Here is a 21192-nt window from a genome sequence, read left to right on the forward strand (position 1 = left end):
ATCCTAAACGAGTCTCTCCTGCTTTGTGCAGTGTGTGAGATGGTGACTAACAAAGCAGAGAAAAGGGGTTTATAGAGCCAATTAAAATGAAGTTAAAATGCCCCTTCCCCTCGAGGTGTGTGTGCCAACTGCTGCTCTGATTGTTGGGTTTCTCCTGTGCCTCAGACAGTCCCAGCCCTGCCAGTGTCTGTCACAGCTCCAAGGAAATTCCATTTCTTCCCTTCTCCTTTCTAGACAGAAAGATCCATAAAATGCACATCCTCTGAGGAGCAAGGCACAAGGATTTTAGACAAGAGCTGTACTCCAGCCACAATTGGTTATGTTTTCACCCCACAGAGAGGAGGTTTCCAGTGAGCTCCTTCATACACTCTGTTCTCACCCAGGGGACTCCACAACAGAGTTTCAGATTTACTTTTCTTTAAATTTTATTGTAGTTCAGCAGCACAGGTGGAAAGAACTCTTTCCAGAACAATGAATTCTATGATCTCCCAGCCTGGTTTTACAGAATCCCAGGATCACTGGGGCTGGAAAAGCCCTCCCAGCCCATGGATCCCCCCTGTGCCCCATCCCCACCTTGGCCCCCAGCCCAGAGCACTGAGTGCCACGGCCAGGCCTTCCTGGGACACCTCCAGGGCTGGGCACTCCAAACCTCCCTGGGCAGCCCCTGCCAAGGCCTCACCACCCTTTCCAGCAGGAAATTCCTCCTCCTGTCCAACCTGAGCCTCCCCTGGCACAGCTGGAGGCCGTTCCCTCTCCTCCTGTCCCTTGTTTAATTCTGTTGGTGAAGAAGATGCCACTGAACAGGAAAATGCTTCTCTGCAGATTTTTTTGTGACCAAAATAGTTCTTAGAAAACAACTCTTTGGGTATTTAGTGTGTACAGGTGATGTTACACTTAGAGTCTGTATCTGCTTAGGAAAGCCCACCCTGTGTGGATTTAAGTAGCCCCAGGATTTTTGTCGCCTTGCCTGTTTCTTTATCAAACAAACTATTGATTGTGTAAAACCACTTTGCAGTATTGGCAGTACTTATTCTCCAGCAGCTTTTCCCAGCCCCAGTGGACACTCCTGTGCTCTGATGTATCTTCACAAGTGCTCTCTTTCTCCCCAGTGTGTGGACATCACCACGGCCATGAACGACCGGGCGGTGGCCCAGAAACGGCTCAATGAGAACTCCTTCGACCTGGAGGCCATGTGCATGTTGAACCGTGCACAGGAGCAGGTATGGCAGGGGCTGCCAGCAGCAGCTGAGCAACTGGGGGGAAATCAGGGCTCGCCTTCCACCCCAGCTCATCGCTCTGGCCTGGTTGAGCAAACATGTTTGGGAAGCGGTTGATGGCTCGTAAAGTCCTGCCTTGGTTTGTGCTTCCCAACACCGAATTTTGGGATGAGGAGCTCATGAAACCATGCACTTCCTAGCACTGGATTTTGAGGATAAGGAGACCATAAACCCACTAGACTTGGAGCTCAGGCTTCAGGGTGACCACTCAGACTTTGGGAGCTTTTGGGAGCACCTGCTCACAGCTGTTAATGAACCCGCTGAATGTAAATGAGGAATCAGCATGAAAAGTGCTGAGGAACAATGGAGAGTGGCAGAGGAGAAGATGCAGACATTTATTTTGGTCTCTCCTGTGCTTTTGCCTTTGCAGATTGATGCCTGGGCCCAGTCCAACTCCATCCCTGGCCAGTTCACGGGCAGCACTGGGGCACAGATCCTGTCCTCGGACGAACTCACCAACAGCGGCCCCCAGGCCTGGATCCGAAAGGTAGAAGTTCCCAGACACCCCTGTGTCACCTGCACAGCCTGAAAAGCAGTGCAAGTATTGCAAAGTGCCAGAAATGTACCTTAAAACCCTGTGGTCGTGCATGTGCCAAGTGCAGCAGGTTGGGTTAAATCTGTGTCTGTCAGCTCAGAGCTCAGTGCTGCCGAGAGCCTTTGCTGTCACTGAGGGGTGTGACAGTGGGCACCCAGTGATCCACGTCCTGGCACTGCCAGCACAGTCCTGGCACTGCCGTGGCAGATCCATCACTACTTTACTGGGATTGGGACAGCTCAGGCAAGGTTTGATCCTGATCTTGTTGAAGTCAGTGAGTTTTGGCATCAGCTTCAGCGAACCAAGTCCCAAACTGCTGTTGTGTTTGCCTTGGTTCTCTCTGATTGCTCCTCTGCCTCTGTCTGGATCACCAGGGTTTTCTGGGAGCCAAAGATTTGGAGGATTACACCAGGAATTGCAGTTATGTGTTAATACCACCCTGATACTATTTGTGTACAGTGAAACAGTCCCCTCTTGCTCAGGTTCTCTCTGGCTGCTCTTGGAGTGTGGTGCATCCTACACTCGTGTGCTTTAGGAATTGAATTCCTCAAGCTTCATCTTTGCCAGTGAACACTGAGCTGGGGCTCTGACAAGGAGTAGAGGTGAGGAATGCTGGCAGTGTCCACCTTTCAGGCCAAAGGAATAACGAGCTGTGCTGCTCAGTCTGGCAGGTGGTGCAGCTGGGTCTGTGCTGGATCAGCTGGTGGTCAGACACCTTCCAGGCTGGGAGCTTGCACAGGAGGCTGAAGTGGAATTTTCCATAAAAGTTGGTGTAAACTGAACACAAAAGCCTGGAATTACCCAAAAATAGAAACTTTTTTGCCAAGATTCACTACCTTGCTTTTCCACTTCATATGGCCAAGCAGTTCAGAAGGCCAGGGAGCTCAGATTCCAGTCACTGGCCAGGTGGGAATCTTTGGGGATCTGGTCAGTGCTAAAGCAGGATGCACATGAGAAAGGCTGATCTGAGGCTGTAACAAAACACTGCCTTTAATGGAGACAATCGAAACTGTGAACACCCAGCAGGGATGTGCTGGTGAGGAGGGAGCTTTTCCTGGCTGGAAATGACAGATTTGGGAAAGGGATCAGCAGGTGTGTGAGGGAGGTTCTCCCTCTGCATCCCCTGGAGGGGTTCCCAGGGCCATGGGAAGGGAGCAGCTCTGATCAGCTCTTTCCCAAACCTCCCCCTTGCTCGAGGTTCTGTGGGGTTCTGTGCCCTCAGTGACAGGATGCAGAGGGCAGCTGTGTTTTCCTGGGCCTTTAACCCTCTCTGGGATCTGCTTTAAAAAAACCCAACTAAACAAACCCAAAAAACCCCAACAAAAAACCCAAACAACCCAGTGAAACACTTCCTAGGGAGAAGATGGGAGCAGAGTGTGCTCTGTGCTCGTGGACACGGCTGCCCTGAGGAGCAGGAGTGTGCTGGAAGGTGGGGTTGGATCTGGAACTCGGGGTGAGCAGCAGCAGCTCTGCTGTGGTTTGCAGGGCAGGGTCCTCCCCAGGCAGCATCCCAGGATTGGGCACAAAGGAGGCTGCTCTGGGCACGGGAGGAGCTGGTGGGTGAAGAAGGCAGGACCCAACCCAATCCTCCTCCTGCTGTGTGTTCCTCAGCTGCACTGCTGCTCTTCCAGGTTCCACATCCAGCAGAGCCAGGAGTGCTCAGGCTGTGCCCAGGGTTTCTTAGGAATGGTGGGGCCTGTGGGAGCCTTCAGGTGGAGTCCCATCCCGTGGTAGAGGATGATTCCACAGGAAGGGGTTCTGAATCCGTGTTATCTTTCTCAGGGACACGAATGCAAACCACCCACGAAGTGCAAAGTCCGGGTTGTGTGTTATTTGGGCACTTGAAGTGGTGTGACAATTATTAATTGATCAGTGTAGCACTGAGGAGTGAGGCTTGGGCTCCCTTTTTGTCATAAGAAAAAGCATTTTAACATTAAAAAAAGACAGTTTTCATCACTAGGGCCAGGAGTTGGACTCTGATCCTGGTGGGTCACTTCCAACTCAGGATATTCTGTGTTACTATAATTTTTTTTATCTGCTGGCAGGGCTGTGGAGTTGTGTCTGTAAATTATTGCCCATTTCTGACTGGAGCTGATTCCTGGAGGCATTTCCTGGGGACTTTGCTGTGTCCAGGGGAGGAGCTGTGGCCGCTCAGCAGAGGTGGAACCGTGTCAGCCAGTTAATTGGGGTCTCATTTAATGCATAATTAGAGGATGCTCAGCCACTGGGGGGACAGAGATCCCCACAAAGCAGGGAGGTGGAGCAGGAGAGCTGTGTCAGGGGAGAGGAAGTGAAGGGCTTGGGGAGTTTGTTTGCTGAGTTCTGAGTTCACTTTGCATTTGGTGGATTTAACTCCCTGGAGAGGTGATGTGTCCTCAAACTGCCTGGAATTCCAGTTTGGACCTCAGTGTTTGAGGGTCCTGCAGTGGTTAATGGGGTGCACCAGTGGGGGACCCCAAGTGGGAGTGAGGTTCATCTTCTAATTCCTGTCCTAATTCCTGGTGTTCGTGGGTATGGTCCTGAGCAGGATCCATAAAGGGAGAAAACATTGCTGGATGTGTTGTATCCTAAAGCAGTTCTGAACAGTGTCACCTTTCCCTTTGGAAAAGTGGGTTCTGTTTCCGTGGGTCACCATCAGTGTAATCAGTTCACAAACATGACTCATTTCTCTGAAGGTTTCCTTTATTTATTCCCTTTTTTCTTCCAAACACACTGAGCTGCTGAAGGAATGTCAGAGCTAGTGGGGGAATATTTTTTGGTTTTTCCAAGCAAATTCTGTTGAGGTCTGTTCACTCCCCCTTTCCCAGACTCACACTTGGTCCTGGATTTATCAGCTTCCCTCTGGAGCCTGCACTTGCTCCACAGGGGCAGTTTGTGCACACGGGGAGACCCTGGGACCTGTTGGGCCACTCCCTTGTGCTCCCCCGTGGGCTGCAGCAGCTTCTGGAAAGTTCCAAGCCTTCCTTCCATTCTTCCCAGTCACAGCAGTGCAGAACTCCTCTGAGGGAGGAGGTGGAGCTGGGTCTGGTCGTTCCCCCTGGCAGGAGTGCTGAACTTCCAGGCAGGACACTCAGGGAATCCTGGTGTTCCCGTGGGAATGGAGGGCACAGGGCAGAGCACATCAACCCTGTGTTCATCACATCCTGGATACTGGAGGAATTCCTGGCTGGGAGGATGGAGAGGCCCTGGCCCAGGTTGCCCAGAGAAGCTGTGGCTGCCCTTGGATCCCTGGAAGTGCCCAATTCCAGGTTGGACGGGGCTTGGAGCAACCTGGGCTGGTGGAAGGTGTCCCTGCCCATGGCAGGGGTGGCACTGGATGGGCTCTAAGGCTCCTTCCAATCCAAACCATTCCCTGATTCCATGCTATGTGAGTTGGATTGGACTGGCTCCCCCCTCACTCCTCTCTCTGCTGGTTTTTCCAGCTATTCCAGCTGGAATTCTCCTGCTGTTGTGCAGCACAAACCCTGCAGGAGCTTGGGAACTACAGGATTTGTGAGGCATTTGCTGGGATTCTCCAGCAAGGGATTCACCCCCTGGTGTGAGGGAAGGAATGTGGCTGGTGCTGAAAGGGCTGGAGCATCTTCAAGGTCAGGAGCAGCCCCAAATTCCCTCCTCAGGGTCCCAGCAACATTCCAGATCCTGGGAGCATTTGGACAGTGCTCTCAGGGCCAGGGTGGGATTGTTGGGATGTCCTGGGCAGGGCCAGGAGTTGGACTGGATGAGCCTTTGGGGTCTCTCCCAGCTCAGGATATTCTGTGATTTAATGGAAAATTCAGCAGCTTGGCACAAGTTTTTCCAAAGAGCTGCTTGTTCCTGGAACTCGAAGAAGGTCTTGGAGGTCAAGTGACCTTTAGAGCCTGGGCTGTACCTGAGCTGCCACCACCTGCCTTCAGGGCTTTGGTTTCACTTCCTAAATTCTTGCTCCAAAGAATCACTTGAAAAATCAGGAATAATGTGAATTAAAACCACTCCAAAGCCTCAGAAGGAATCAGGTTTTACCTTCCCTTTAAAGAAAGTGCTGACACAGGAATGTGACCCTTTGGTGTCTCCATGTGCTGGTGGAATGGAAGTGGGATTTCATGGAATGTAGAGGTCAAAACATGAGGAAAAAGGTATTAAATTGTCCTGCAGGCTCCCTCAAATCCAGATCAGTGAGGGAAAGAGAACTGACTTTGTGAATAATCAGATAATTCTGGCAGCAATCACCAAGTGCTCAGAAACCCGGGGGTTGGTTGTATCCCAACCCCCTTAGTTTGGAATCTGCAAAGGTCCAGGGCTCAGGAGCTTGGGGACACTCAGCCTTTGATGGTTTTTAACATAAAAAGAAATGTGGATTTTGCTTCCCTGCTTTGGTGACCGTTTCTGTTCCTTTTTATGTTTCAAATGAGTTCCAAACCCAGCACTAGTTTCCCCCCCCCTCATTAAACCATGGGCTGAGGGAAGTGGTCTGTCAGGAAATGATTAAAAAATACAGTGTACAGGGGCCATCAGAGGTTTGTTATTAAATTATCACTTATTAGTATTAAATTATTATCACTTTATTATTAAAAGAAAAAAACAAACCAAACTCAGGAGGGGAGGAAGTTTTCCTCACTGCAAACCTTTCCTTCCTCACTGACCTGAATCCAAGTGGGCTTCTCCTGGCTTCTTTCCCACTGGAATCAGAATTCCTTCCTTTAGCCTGTCAGTGGGATCACAGGTATTTGTGTGTTCTGGAGTGAAACTATTATTGATAATTATCATTGATAGTGGTTGTGATCAGTGTGGGACTCCCTGTTGTTCCGTGGGGTCAGCAGGGTGCACAGAGCTCCTGCTGCACTTCCACCAGGATCCTGAGTTCAGCCAGTGAAGGGGTGTTGGGAATAAACTGCCCTTTGGAATTCAGAACCTCTTCTTCCCGGTTTCAGGAGTCTGTTCAGGCTCTTTTCCCTCGGTAGGAGCTGAGGGCTTGGATTTTTCCCTGGGAACAGGATACTTTGGTTGTGTTCTCTCCTTCCCTGGCCCCTGGCCCAGGGCACTGTCCAGGTGTGTTGGGAAGCCGTGTGACATTCCAGTGACCTCAGCAGGAGCTTGCTCCATGTCCTTTGTGAACTGAACACACAGGGGTGCTGCTGGAACAGGGGCTGATTTCCCAAATTCTGGCACTGCCAAGGAGCTGCAAACCCGGGATCGGGGCTGGGCTGTCCCAGCTGGGTTTGTGTCTGGGTGTCCTTCTCTTATGAGACATTCCTGGAAAAGAGAGGGGAGGAGGGAACTGGGAGTCAGGAAGAGGCTCTGGAGGCTCTGGGTGCTGTGTCACAGGGACTGGGTGTTGTGCCCCAACCAGAGCTCTGCTCCTCCATCCCACGTGGATCCTGTGCAGATCCAGAGGGTTTCCTGGGGATGGGCAAGGACTGGGCAATTCCTGCCACAATCTGCAGCAGCTCCTCCTTGTTATCCTTGTCCCACCCACAGGGATGTGTTGGGAATCCCTGGAAAACTGACTCTGCAACAGGAACACTTGTGGGTTTGTTACCTATGAATGGGAACCAGGGACCTGAGAGTCCTGGGAGAACAGGGACCTGTGAGCCTTGGGAAAGCAGGGATCTGTGAGTTTTGGGAAAGCAGGGATCTGTGAGTTTTGGGAAAGCAGGGATCTGTGAGTTTTGGGAAACCAGGGACTTGTGAGCCTTGGGAAAGCAGGGATCTGTGAGTTTTGGGAAAACAGGGACATGTGACTTCTGGGAAAGCAGAGCCTTGTGGGTCCTGGGAAACCAGAAATCCATCAATCCTGGGAAACCAGAGACCTGTGAGTGTTGGGAAACCAGGGATCTGTGAGTGTTGGGAAACCAGGGATCCATCAATCCTGGGAAACCAGGGATCTGTGAGTGTTGGGAAACCAGGGATCCATCAGTCCTGGGAAACCAGGGATCTGTGAGTCTTGGACAACCAGTGAACTATGAGTCTCCAGAAATCAGGGCTCTGTCGATGCCAGGCAACCAAGGAGCTGTGATTGTTGGGAAAGGAGGGATCCATCAGTCCTGGGCGAGTCTTTGGAAGGCAGGGGCCGGTGCTCTTCAGGAATCAGGGCTCCGTGGCTCCTGGGAGAGCAGGGCCCTGCCGGCGCCGTGGCCACCCTGGGCCGCTGTTCCCGTGCAGGCCCAGCCCGAGGCAGCCCCAGCCCCGGCCGTGCCCTCGCCGTGCCCGCAGCGCCATCCCCGCGTCCCGCCCGCGCTGCGCTGGAGCCGCTCCGTGCCGGGGTAACTGTGTCCGAGGCAGCAAGTCTCCGTGGGATGGAAATGCTTGACTTGCTTCCTGGGGCCAGCGGGGGGGCACGAGAGATGAGGGTTCACAGAATACCCTGTGAACTTTCACCCCTCTGTATGGAAACTTGTTTCAGGGTCAAATCCTTGTAGCCGCCTCCTTGCCACGGTCAGTGCCAGCCCTACTATTCCCAACACTGGTGCCAGCGAGGCCTAGGTACGTAACTTTTAAGGAGTTTTTACAGTTCTTTACATCAAAGCGGATGTTTAAACTTTCTGTTAAGCTTTCACCATTTAACAACCTGTATTAATGCTCATTTGAAAGAATGTGACAACTGCTCTGCTGCTAAACTGGGGGGCCCAGCGCCTTTTTCCGTTTAAAAAACCCGAGGGAAAAGCGGAAGCTCTTTGTTCCACGTGGATTTGCAGGGTAGAACTCGAATGTGCAATTGCCGTGTTACGAATACAATTCGGAGAGGGGTTTTTTTTTTTTAGATTTAAATACACCTAAAGAGCCCTGAATGTCCTGCCTGAGTGTGCTTGTGTTCTGTGGGCGAGGAGGAGCTCCTGGCACGGCCGTGCCGGGCACACGGAACACTTCCCGAGCCGAGGAGAACTCTGGGATCAAAGAGAGTGTTTAGAACCGGCTGGGTGTCGCTTGGTCAAACACATCTGTCTGGAACAGGTCACTGCCACCTTGGGATCACCTCAGAGTTTCCTTAAGTTGTTCCTTTTTGCCAAACATTGATTTGTGTCTCGTGTGTCCGCGTGAATTCCGGGTTCCACACACTGGTTTGGGCTGAAAACCCGCAAAGCTCAGGTGGATTTTTTTTTAAATTCAGTCCGTGAAAGGTTGTTAGAAACATTTTTTGGAAGCTCCCACTTGCTATTTCAAATCCCAGTGCTAACTTTAGGCCTTGTTTTACTTCTCTTTTTCTGGATAGGATCAGTTCTTAAGAGCCGCCCCTGTCACTGGAGGAATGGGAGCTCAGCTGATGAGGAAAATGGGCTGGAGAGAAGGAGAAGGGCTTGGGAAGAACAAGGAAGGCAGCGTGGAGCCCATCATGGTGGACTTTAAGACAGATCGCAAAGGTAAGTCCTGCCCTCAGAACGTCCCGGGCTCCCAAAGCTGGAGATGGGCAGGATCACCTGCTGGAGCAGGGCTGTCCTGGCTGGCTGCCCTGCAAGAGTGAACAGGTTCTGGGACTTTGTTCCTGTTCTGTTTTAGGCTTTGTCCTTGTGCTGTGAGCTCTGCCAGGTGTCCTTTGCCTTCCCTGTCACAAAGTGCTTCCCGGCCGTTCTCCCATTGGGGATGTGCTCCAGTGGGATGCACAGAGGAGGCACAGGCAGGGAAGTGGCTGTGGAAGAGCTGTGGTGGCTGGTGTGGAGACAGTGCTGGAGCAGCAGCAGGGCAGGATGGCAGGGGAGCAGTTGAACCCGGGCTGGGCTGGGGTGACACCCCCCAGCCTGTCACCCTCAGGGCTTGGGGCTTCCACGGGGGTTTGGTTCCTGTTCTGTCCCTCAGTCCCTGCTCTGATCTGCTGGAGGCTCCTCTGCTCAGCTCAGGGCTGGTTCCAGAGGCAGCTTTAGCCATCTCTTCTCTCTCTGTATAAACCACCCCTGTGTCCATGGTTTCCTGTCCGTGGCCACAGATGGAAAACCCACTGGATCCAGCAGAACCATCCAGCTGATTCCAGGCCGTGGAGCTGCTCCTTCAGCCAGGCCAGGGTGCTTTGGAGGTGGATGACAATTTTCCACTTGAAACACTCATCCAAGTTCTGACCATTTTAAACCCAGAATGCCAAATTCCAGCAGTCAGGATTTCTGCTGGAATTGTTCTGTTCTTCAGGAACCTTTAGTATATGAAATAGGTCACAACTGATATCAAAGCACAGAAATACTTAGAATTATTCCAAGGCCAGGTTGGACGGGGCTTGGAGCAACCTGGGCTGGTGGAAGGTGTCCCTGCCCATGGCAGGGGTGGCACTGGGTGGGCTTTGAGGTCCCTCCCACCCCAAACCATTCTGGGGGGCTGGGATTTCAGGGCTTGTTTTTGCTTTGGTCACTGCTCAGAACTGAGCTTGGAAGAAAACAAAGCAGGTTGGACTCTGTGATCTTGGGGGTCTTTTCCAGCCTCAGTGATTTTGGGATTCTGTGAATGACCAAACTCTTCCCATGTTTTTCTTCTGTACAATCTTTCTGTGCCAAGGAATTAAAACCAAAAGGTGGCTGATGACAGTGATTGCCAAGGGTTCCTCTTCCTGGCCTGTGACAGTCATCTGAAAAGAGGGATAACCTTAGTGCCAGCTGGGCTTTGCTCTGGATTTCCTGGCTTTGGAGTGTTTGTGATCATATGTGCAGCCTTATCTGGTCATTCCCACAAAATTCTGCCTGGATGCAGAATCCTCTCTCCTGTTGAGCCACCAGCTCTGGGACACAGGGAGGAGAGGCAGCTGGACAGGGATTATCCATTTAGGACAAGCAGTTCTTCAGACATTACTGTTCTTGGATGATAAAATGACTGAAAAGTCCTTTTTTTAAAATTTCTGTGCAGAGTTTTAAAGAAAAGTCAGGAATTTTTGAAAGCAGATCTGTCTGTTAATAAATAACCCAGCCAGGTTTTTTTTGTAAGGATTTTTAACAGTTTTGAACTTATTCCTCAAATAAAATACAATTCCTAGTCCCAGGAATGTGCCAGGGAGCGACTCAGGAGGCAGCAGCTTCTTGGAAGTTCCTTGTTGAGGTCCCAGAGACGAGATGTGGAGCTGAGTGTCAGTGCCTTGGAGTGACAGGGAGAGTTTGAACGTGGAGAAGGAGAGTTCTCTGGCTGGTTGGGATGTAAAATGCTGTAAGGGGGAAACCCCCAGCCTTTCCTTCAGGGATTGTTGTCTCCCATGGGTTCATGCCCCTTGGAAAGTCCCTGCTCAGGAGCTGCAGGAATGTTGGGATGAGTGTCTGGTAAGGAGGGAAGGACCTTCTTGTAAAGCAAAGCAAACCCAAATGCCACCCAAAAACAAAGGTGAAGGAGCAGGAAGACACTGGAAGCAATTGCAGTATCTCCCTGTCCTCAGTCCCCAAACAACAGGAAAACTCGAGGTAAGAAGCAAAGGAATGTGGAAGGGATGAAGCCTGAGAATGGCAAAATCCATGGGGAGAAACTTGGGTTTCTCTCACAGCTGGTCACTGGCATTCCAGACATTTTTGGCAATTCCTCATTTTATTTCTTACTCTTGGAAGATTTTCCAAAGAAAAATGTGGAGCTTTGGTGTTTCCCAGGGGCTCCATGAGAACCTGGGCTCCCTGCACCCACCTGGGGCTGTTCCTGCTCCTCTGCCCCCCTATTTCCTTATTTCCCAGTGGGGTGGAGGTGACAGTCCCTGGGCTGTGACCCTGCACACAGAGGGAATTTGAACACTGGGAAATACAGGGAGCACGTGTGATCCCACTCCATGGGGTCATTCCTGGCATGAGGGGACACACGGGGACATTTCCCGGTCCATGGGAATCCTTCCCGTGCTCCGTGTGTTGGAGGCAGACTGAGGGACTCCTGGGCTGCACAGAGCAGAGTTCTTCAGTTCCTCTCTTGTTCGTTGTTTCTCCAGAGGGGTCATGGAAAACCAGGTTTCCCTGGAAAACCAGGGGGTTTCTGGCCTGTGCAAGACTGCTCAGAGTCCTTTGTTCAGGGTCTTCCTGGAGCCTTTGGGAAAAACAGAGGGAAAAATGCTGGATGAAAGGGAGGCTTGAGACTCGTGTGGAGTCTCCAGGTGTTCCCACTGATCCCGTTCTTGCTCTGCTGCTGAGGACACAGGAATCAGGTGGGAATCAGGGATGTGAACTGCACTGTGTTGTTTCCAGGGCTGGTTGCTGTGGGAGAGAAGGCCCAGAAGAGATCCGGCCATTACGTGGTGATGAAGGATCTTTCAGGTGAGATTTTTTCCCCCAAACCCTGTAGTTCCCAGAGGCTGCTCTGATACTGAAGCCTGGGCTGTGTGTGTGCTCAGGGAAGCACCCGGTGTCTGCGCTGATGGAGATCTGCAACAAGAGGAGGTGGACACCCCCCGAGTTCGTGTTGGTGGACGACAGTGGGCCTGATCACCGCAAGCATTTCATCTTCAAGGTGGGTCTGAGCTGCCTCAGCTGCTGCTGAGTCGCTGCCCCAGGGCAGGGAATTCCTGTTTCTGTTTGGATGGAACCATCTCAGCCACCTCAGGGGCGGCCGAGGACAGTAAATTGATCCCAGGGCTGGAGCCCCTCTGCTCTGGAGCCAGGCTGGGAGAGCTGGGGGGGTTCACCTGGAGAAGAGAAGGATCCAGGGAGAGCTGAGAGCCCTTCAAGGGTCTAAAGGGGCTCCAGGAGAGCTGGAGAGGGACTGAGGACAAGGGATGGAGGGACAGTACAAGGAGGAATGGCTTCCCAGTGCCAGAGGGCAGGGATAGATGGGATACTGGGAAGGAATTCTTGACTGGGAGGGTGGGGAGGGACTGGGATAGAATTCCCAGAGAAGCTGTGGCTATCCCTGGATCCCTGGACGTATCCAAGCTGGGGCTTGGAGCAAGCTGGGCTGGTGGAAGGTGGCAGTGGATGGGCTTTAAGGTCCCTCCCACCCCGGCCCAGGCTGTGATTCCACGAAGGGGCTGTGCTGCCAGCCCTGCACTGCTGTGCCCCGGGCCAGGGGTTCCCTTGGAGCCCTGGCAGCTTTTCCAACGCCGCCTTTCGCTGTCCCCAGGTGAGAGTCAACGGCAACGAGTACCGGCCCACCTTTGCCAGCCTTAACAAGAAGCACGCGAAGGCCACGGCGGCCACGGCGGCGCTGCAGGCGATGGGGCTCGTACCAAAGGAGAGCATGGTCAACACCACCATGTTCAGGAGTGCCTCCCACCGCTGAGCCGGGCCGGCCGCGCCTCCCGCGCCGCACAACTCTCGGTGTTGGCCCCTCGGGTTGTAAATACGTCGGCAGTTCCCACCTTGTAAAAACTGTACAGACGCCCACAGGTTTTTTTTTCTTTTGTACCATCCAAATGTATTTAAATCATACTTAGTTTTTGGTATGTTTATATTGTTTACATTAGTGATGTAATTATTTCTTAAACGACTAAATCGGAGGACAGGCTCTGGAGGCATCGGTAGTCCAAACTCTTGGCTAAAGCTCCTGCAGTTCCTCTCCCTGTGGAACGCTGACGCTGGGAGGTCCCTGGAGAGCACAGGATTGTACCCCCCGGCCCTGCCCCGGGGGCCCTCAGTGGCCACCTGCGCTCCGGGACGGCCGCACGAGGCGACGAGAGGCTTCCAGAGGGACAGGGAGGTGACTCCCGCGTGTCCCCGGGACAGAGGGGCTGTTCCCAACCAGTGAACTCACTGCCCGATGCCGATTGTACGGATTTGTGGTTCATGTGAATTTTGAACTTTACCGGATCTACAACTGGACTGGGGGGGAGGGGGTAGGATGACGCTTCAATTGTTGTACCCGACTTGGTCAATAAAGCAGCACAAGTTCATAATCTGCACCCCTGGTCAGCAGACAGTAATTCCAGTGGATGCCAAGCCAGGAACCGGGAATTTAAATATGCCAAAATGCCTTCTGGAAGAACCACACGCAGTATAGAAGTGGCTTTGGAAGGATTCTCAACAGCCATGGGGCGGGAGGAGCAGGTCTGGTTATTTTTGTTGCTTTGGTCTCTTACAAAATAACTCTTTGGGTTTAACATTTCCATAAGGATCCTGTGCCCCCAGGGAGAGCCTTGGGCAGTTGGGCAGGAGAGGACGTAGAAAGCTTTTCCTCCTCGTTACATTATCTGTTATTTAAGAAGTATCAGTCCTTTGCCTGCGTGCCCTTGGAACTGGACAGGGCACTGCACCCTTCCTGCCAGCTCTGAGCTGGTGCCAGGATTTCTGGACTGGGACAGTTCAGGTGCTCATTCCAGAGAAGTTTTTTTTGAGCTGTTGTATCTGAGCTGGGTCGGGGGCAGGAACTAACTCAAGCCTCCTGAGGAATTCCTGGTGCCTGGAGCCGTGTGTATCCCGTCAGTGTCATGGAACAAGGTCTGTCCTTGCCCTGAGGGGACAGGGGTTGGTGTCTCAGAGAAATGGGGTTTGTTTGCAGACAAAAGAGCCCCTCCGAGTCTGTCCAAGCGCTCTGGAAATGCTTCAGTTGATCTTCATTTTCATGGACGTTGTTGTCTTGAATTAAACTTTTTTCCCTTTGGCTTCTCGCCTTTGGTCTCTCCCTGAGTGTTTGGAGCCTCTCCAGGCCATGGCTGAGCTGCTGGGAAGGTGTGAGATCCAGAGGGAGCCTGGGAGTGCTGGGCGGGGGGTCTGTCTCAGCCCTTGGGTGCAGGATCCATCCCGGGGTGGGAGCAGCTCCTGCCCAGACCTGGGGCTTTGACAGAGCCGAGGCCCCGGGGCTGCTGAGGGTCCTGTTCCTGTGGCAGCTCCGGCTTCACACTGGGATATGATCCAGTCTGGGAATGTACAGTCTCCTGTACTTGTTCTGTTCCTTCTTTGGTGTCCCTGCTCCCTGTGTTAAGGTAAAGCCCCGAGTTCTCCCCCAACAGCAGAGAAATCCAATGAAAGGGGTGAAAATAGTGATGGAATAGTCATGGAATCATGGAATATCATGAGCTGGAAGGATCATCCAGTCCAAGCCCTGGCCCTGCTCAGGAGACCCCACCAATCCCCCTCATCCCTGAGAACGTTGTCCAATGTTCATTAGTTGCTGCTGTGCAGAAAATAATGAAATGGGGACTGTGCTGCCCTGCCCTCCCTCGGAAAGAGAGACTCTGTATTTAATGCTCCAGGAGCCTCTGTGTGTCCTCAGGGAGGGCGTGGATCTGGGCTGGAGTCAGTGAACCCCAAGGATGACAGGTCACAGCAGTCCCTGTAAAGCCACAGTGTAACTGCATCCCTGGGTATTCCTGGGGCAGGACACCTCCTGTGCTGGGGATGAACAGCAGCCCGAGGTGAGGAAGCTTTTCCTGCCTCAGGCTGCAGTGGCTGCTCTTGGAAAAGCCCTCCCAGCCCATGGATCCCCCCTGTGCCCCATCCCCACCTTGTCCCCCAGCCCAGAGCACTGAGTGCCACGGCCAGGCCTTCCTGGGACACCTCCAGGGCTGGGCACTCCAAACCTCCCAGGGCAGCCCCTGCCAAGGCCTCACCACCCTTTCCAGCAACAAATTCCTCGCGAGCAGGTCCTGCAGCCATTTAATTCCTACACCTGTGATCCAGGTGTAGTTCATACAAAGGACTCCCTTTAACCCCGGGCAGGGGGTGGGACTGGGAGTTCTGCTGAGCAGCTCTGGGGAATACCCACCTTTTAGCTGGATCCAGCTGCAGGTCCCTGACCCCCATCCATCCCTGTGGAACTCCTGGCTGGGTGCTGGGAGCAGCCTGGGAATGGGTTTTGCCAAGAATTCCACCCATCCATAGAATCCCAGAAGGTCTGGGTTGGAAGGCACTGTAAGGCTCATCTTGTTCCACGCCCCTGCCATGGGGGGTTCTAGTTCCAAACCGGTTACGAGTTCCTGCCTGGAGCAGGAGCAGGAATTCCGTACTCAGAACAGACTGTGCCTGTGCTGGGGGAGCACAGACCTGCCTGCAACCACACCCATAAAACAAAGAGTTTTATTAAAAAAAGTCTTTCTAAAATACAAAAGGAGAAGCCCAAAGCCTCTCTTTCCATTAAAAGTCCTTGGAAGTGTTTCTGTGCCATGGGCGGTGTCTGGGATGTCCCTCCCAACCTGCCCAGGTGCTGCCCACACCCCCCTGAGCAGAGCACACCTGGAACATCCTGCTCCAGGAGTGGCACCAGCATTCCTAGGCCTTCCAGGTGTACGCATAGTCCTTCATCTCCAGGAAGCGGATGGCAGACTTGCCCAGGGTCGGACACTCCCTCAGCCCATCCAGAGCCTTGGGATGCAGCCCACACGCAGGGAGATCCTGCTGGGATCCCACAGCCTCCTGTGGGAACGCAGGACAAGGAGTCACACAGGGGACAGGTGTTTCTGTACTTCCAAACGTGCCCTTGGACACCCCTGGGGAGCTCCCCCTCTTCCCATTATCCCATTTCTCAGGGAATGACAAGCCACAGGGGCTGCCAGTGGTGATCACAGGGGGAGGTTTTTGTCCCAGGTTTGCTCTCCAGCCCCATTCCCAGGGAAGGTGTTGGTGTCCCAGGTTTTCCCCCCAGCCCCATTCCCAGGGAAGGTGTTGGTGTCCCTGTTTTCCCCCCAACCCCATTCCCAGGGAAGGTGTTGGTGTCCCAGGTTTTCCCCCCAGCCCCGTTCCCAGGGAAGGTGTTGGTGTCCTTGTTTTCCCCCCAGCCCCATTCCCAGGGAAGGTGTTGGTGTCCTTGTTTTCCCCCCAGCCCCATTCCCAGGGAAGGTGTTGGTGTCCCCGTTTTCCCCCCAGCCCCGTTCCCAGCAGGGCTGTGCTCACCTGCCGTGGCTGGGGGCAGCAGTTGAAGGCAGCACTGGGCTGGTGTGTGCTGAGCAGGGCTCGGAAGGCCCCGCGCTGGGCCGGGCCCAGCAGCCGGGTGAGCGCCCGCAGGGTGTGGGGCAGGACGGGCCCCAGCACCTCCAGGCTGAACACGTCCTCCGAGCCCCCTGGCACACGGGCACGGGCACTGCGGGCCTGGGGGCACAGCAGGGATCAGAGGCACAGCAGGGATGGGGGGCACAGCAGGGATCAGGGGCACAGCAGGGATAGGGGGGCACAGCAGGGATAGGGGGGCACAGCAGGGATAGGGGGGCACAGCAGGGATCGGGGGGCACAGCAGGGATCGGGGGGCACAGCAGGGATCGGGGGGCACAGCAGGGATAGGGGGGCACAGCAGGGATAGGGGGGCACAGCAGGGATCAGGGGGCACAGCAGGGATAGGGGGCACAGCAGGGATAGGGGGCACAGCAGGGATAGGGGGCACAGCAGGGATCAGTGCTGCCCTCAGCATGGCCCTGCCAGCTCCCACCCACTCTGACACCACGGGGCCACGGGAAATGGAAACACTTCTCAACATTGTCAACTCCCCGCTCAGTGCACCAGCACTGCCATGGCTTTACTCCTAAAATGCACCACCTGGAGCACAGGAATGCTGTGGGGATTGTAGGAAGTGAAGTGCAAAGAACAGGGTGAACTTCTCTGGTGGAACAAGCAGCTCATCCCGCTCTTACTGGGCAGAAATTCCTGGCTGGGAGGGTGGGGAGGCCCTGGCACAGGTTGCCCAGAGAAGCTGTGGCTGCCCCTGGAAGCATCCAAGGCCAGGTTGGAGCAACCTGGTCTAGTGGAAGGTATCCCTGCCCATGGCAGGGGCTGGCACTGGATGATCCTTAAGGTCCCTGCCAGCCCAAATGACCCCTCACAGGAACAGCTGGTGAGCTGTGGCTCAGAAGGTCCTTGGTGCAAAGTGCCAGGACAGCCTCAGACCCCACAAGAGCTCGAGAGGAACCTTTTAGCCCCCTTTTCCCCCCGGGCAGTCCTGCCTGTCCGAGGTGCAGGAGGGGAACCCGGGGCGGTCCGTGCAGCACAGGGCCGTGTGTGGGTGCAGGGGGTTTAGGAACAGGCTGGACTGCACACACCAGGCTGGCTCGGGCTCCAGCCACAAACCCCCCTCTGTGGTGCCTGAGGGAAAGGACACCAGGCCGGGGGTGAGGAACCCTCCTCCCCCCGTGCCAGGGCCTCACCTTGAGCGTGTGCATGGTGCCCCCCCGGAAGGGCACGGGGGACAGCAGCGTGGGGGGCAGCCCCGCCTGCGGCCCCGCCACGGCCACCAGGCTGCGGCAGTTGATGAGCAGGTTGAGCAGGGTCAGCGTGTCCGAGCCCCTCACCAGCGCCAGCGACTCGGGCCTGTGATCCACCTGCACCTCCTGCTTCTCCTTGCGCCTGGGAGCGGGAGTCACGGGAAAACCACGGGCAGGAGGGAAATATCCCTGTGCAAAGGCAGAGCTGGAGCAGCAGAGCCCCCCCGCCCCCTCTGACCAATCGAGTCCTTCAAGCCCAAAAGCCAAACCCCACCAAGTTTGCACTGGTTTGTTCTTCGAATATTAAGCAGCATCTTAATCCTGGCTTCAGATTCCTAGAAATTCTTGTAAAGGAACTCAAGAAGACATGCACAGTCTCTTAGCATGCAGGAATCGGAGGATTCGTATCTGGAAAACAGCTCTCAAAAGCTCTGAGAGAACTTAAATCTGTACCACAGCACTGTAACAGCTGCAGGGTTTCCTGCACTTCCTCTGGAAGTGCAAAGGAAGGATACAGTTGGATAGAAATGGTGTCTGGTTTCTTCACCTCGTCTTGGACTCCCATCTCCTCGAGCCAAGAGAAGCTTTCCTCATCATCATCGCTCAGAGCTGGCTCCCTGGAAAGCACAGGATCAGTGTCAGCAGGGCAGCACCTCCGAGGAGGGTTTTCCAAACGGGCTGTGCAGGAGCCCGGAGATGCCCTTGAACTCCAGCACTGCACAGGGTTGTCACTTACTCTGCATCCTCTGCACTGCTGCCCCCTCTGAGGCCATCAGCCACTTCTGTTCCCAAATCCTCCTCGGAGTTCTTCTGTCTCCTGGCTCTTTCTTCTACGAAAGGTAAGGAGAACTCTATGCCTGGAGCAGAGGAGAGAGAGCAGTGAGCGGTTCTGTCGCACAGCCCCTGTCTTTTGTGACTCACCCCCGTGCCAGCAGGACCGGCTGCACTTGCCTTCGCTCCTGAGGGCCTCCCTGAAGCCGCGGGTGGTGGGGGCGATGGCGGCGCTGGGCACGGCACTGCCCCCCAGCCCCGCGGCGCGGAACAGCACCGTGAACTGCGGGCAGCACACGTAGAAATAGGGACACAGCCCCGCCTTGAGCAGCCGGTACAGCGAGGAGAAGCTCACACACCTGGGAACGAGCAGCAACAGCCCTCACGGCAGGCATTCCTTGGCTACTGACACTGCACAGGAGCTTGGGATAAGGGATGGAGGGACAGGACAAGGGGGAATGGCTCCCCACTGCCAGAGAGCAGGGATAGATGGGATACTGGGAGGAATTCCTGGCTGGGAGGGTGGGCAGGCCCTGGCATGGGTTGCCCCTGTGGCTGCCCCTGGATCCCTGGAAGTGTCCAAGGCCAGGCTGGATGGGGCTTAGAGCAACCTGGGCTGGTGGAAGGTGTCCCTGCCCATGGCAGGGGGTGGAACGAGAAGATCCTTAAAATCCCTCCCATCCCAAACCTTCCTGTGATTAATTAAAATCCCATTGTCTTAATCTTACCAAATAGATGATTAATTTGGTTCCACTCACCAGTCACTCCTGAGCACCTGCTGCAAGGCCTCATCCTGTGCCCAAGGACAAGCCTTTCCAGCTATTTTCCTGTCTGCCCCAATCCGAGGGAACAGCGGCAGCCACGGCAGCGAAGGGTGGAGCCAGTACACGAGGCTCTGCTGGAAGGCACAACGCAGCTCTGTGCACAGCTGGGGTTCCTGGAGATCCGAGAGGGTTTGAGGAGGACAGGAAAGCTGCCAGACACAAAGCTGGAGCTCCAGCCACCCTCCCAGCTCTCACCTGCACACTCGGGGGTAAGGTGGTTTCTGTAGCTCTACAGTGCTGAGCAAGTCCCTGAGCTTCCTCTTGTGCTTTTAAGTGTTCTGTCCAGGTGAAAGGTTGGGAAGACATGAATAGAATCCGTGTTTTAATACTCCAGTCTGCAGGGAATTCCTGTCTTGGTGAGGAGGGAACTTTGGGTACAGCAGTAGGTAAATGAAGGTCCTGTCCAAACAGAAACAGCATCAGTTCACTCACAGAAAATTAAACCTGTTCACAAGTGAAACCAAAGGCACACTTTAGACTCAGCTGATTATTTCAGTCAGTACCAGATTCTAATAGAAATAACCCATTTTGTTGCTTATAAAAACCACACAAGATGGTTTTCACCCACAGGAGTCTTTCCAGCAATCATAAACAGGAACAGATCAAAGGAGAAATTATTAAAAAAAAAAAAAAAAAGAGAAAACAGCTAAAACCTTCCCAGCACTGTGTGCTGTTTCCTACCTCGGTCAGGGCGAGGATGTCGGCTCCTCCCGCGGGCTCTGCTCTCCCGGGGGACTTCTCTTCACAGGCAGGCTCTAAAAACTGAGTGAAACAGCAGCGTAAGGCCCAAGGGAGCAAAGGAAACACCGGGTCGATCATTTTAAAAACAGCCCCGGCAGTGACATTTCACGGCTGATCCCAAGCACGGCCAGGCTGCGAACACCCACCCCTGGGGCGAGCGCAAGGTCCCCACACGGTGCTGACAAGAGTCCAGCACTGACTTGTATGAGGTCGGGACGAGCCCCGGTGAGGATTTAAAGGGGGCTCGGGGATGAGGGCGAGGGCTGAGAGCGCGGGCTGAGGCCGATGGTTGATGGCGAAAGGGCGCCAAGTCCCCTCCCCGTGTCTCCCGTCTCCTCTCCGGCGCCACGCGGAGAGCCCCCGGTGCCGGGGCTCGGTCCCACCTGCCAGAAGGGCGCTGCCGACGGATCCCCGCCCGCCGGGGCCGGGGGCTGAGGGGCCGCCGCCCGCTGAGGCGCGTTGTTGTTGTTCAGGCTGGAGAAGGGGTTGCGGCGGGCGGGCGCGGAGGGGCCCCGCGGGGCCGGGGCGGCAGCGGCGGCGGCGGCGGGTTCGCTCCTCTGCCGGCGTTTGCGCTTCAGCCGCAGCATCGCCGGCGGCCTCTGGAAGCCGGGCGGGTCCCCGGGCTCGGCGGCGGCGGCCATGGCCGAGCGCAGCCCGCAGCACCCGCGGGCCCGGCCCGGCCCCAAAGGCCGCCCGCTCCGCCCCGGGGCGGCGCTGAGGGAGCGGCGCCGCCATCGCTGCGCCCTCAGGGCTCGGAGGGGAGAGCGGCTCCCGCCAGCGCCGCTCCGGCCGGGACACAGACTAATAAAGGGTCAATGAACTGCCGCTCAGGAACATCAGCGGAGTTCCGTTCGGAAACCAGCCCCAATTGCTGTGGGCGGGTGAGTCAAAGTCACCACACGGCTGCACCAGCGCGAAAATCACCCGTGGAGACGCTGCGGCCTGGTCCCAGCTGTGTGATATGTGAGACTAAACACACAGGGTTTAGTCTTTTATCCCAAATACACTAAAAACCCTAGGGGTTTTTATCCCAGATAAACTAGGCTTTTAGTCTCTTTGGGATAGAGATCTAGT

The 21192-nt window shown here is 54.6% G+C and overlaps 2 protein-coding genes across 3 annotated transcripts in view; one reads left to right on the forward strand and one right to left on the reverse strand.

Annotated features, from left to right (window-relative positions):
• The window catches only part of SON (SON DNA and RNA binding protein), a 37391-nt gene extending 23132 nt beyond the window's left edge, over positions 1–14259 (forward strand). For both annotated transcript variants that reach the window (XM_032680051.1, XM_032680050.1), the window contains exons 7-12: positions 1110–1220; positions 1648–1764; positions 8999–9146; positions 11910–11978; positions 12056–12171; positions 12781–14259. In XM_032680051.1, the coding sequence (XP_032535942.1) occupies positions 1110–1220; positions 1648–1764; positions 8999–9146; positions 11910–11978; positions 12056–12171; positions 12781–12939 (720 nt within the window). In that variant the 3' untranslated portion in view covers positions 12940–14259. The remainder of the gene's footprint in view (positions 1–1109; positions 1221–1647; positions 1765–8998; positions 9147–11909; positions 11979–12055; positions 12172–12780) is intronic.
• A 1398-nt stretch (positions 14260–15657) lies between these two features.
• On the reverse strand, positions 15658–20774 carry DONSON (DNA replication fork stabilization factor DONSON). Its single transcript, XM_032680119.1, has 10 exons — positions 20502–20774; positions 20059–20139; positions 19573–19776; positions 19312–19490; positions 18734–18912; positions 18519–18639; positions 18298–18399; positions 17726–17924; positions 16494–16679; positions 15658–16013 (listed from the first exon to the last, which is right to left on the reverse strand). Exons 1-10 carry the CDS (start codon positions 20757–20759, stop codon positions 15864–15866), a joined length of 1659 nt encoding a protein of 552 aa, XP_032536010.1. The 5' UTR covers positions 20760–20774; the 3' UTR covers positions 15658–15863.
• Between the last annotated feature and the right edge of the window lie 418 nt (positions 20775–21192).

The sequence above is a fragment of the Chiroxiphia lanceolata genome, chromosome 2, assembly GCF_009829145.1.
Source record: "Chiroxiphia lanceolata isolate bChiLan1 chromosome 2, bChiLan1.pri, whole genome shotgun sequence".
NCBI lineage: Eukaryota > Metazoa > Chordata > Aves > Passeriformes > Pipridae > Chiroxiphia > Chiroxiphia lanceolata.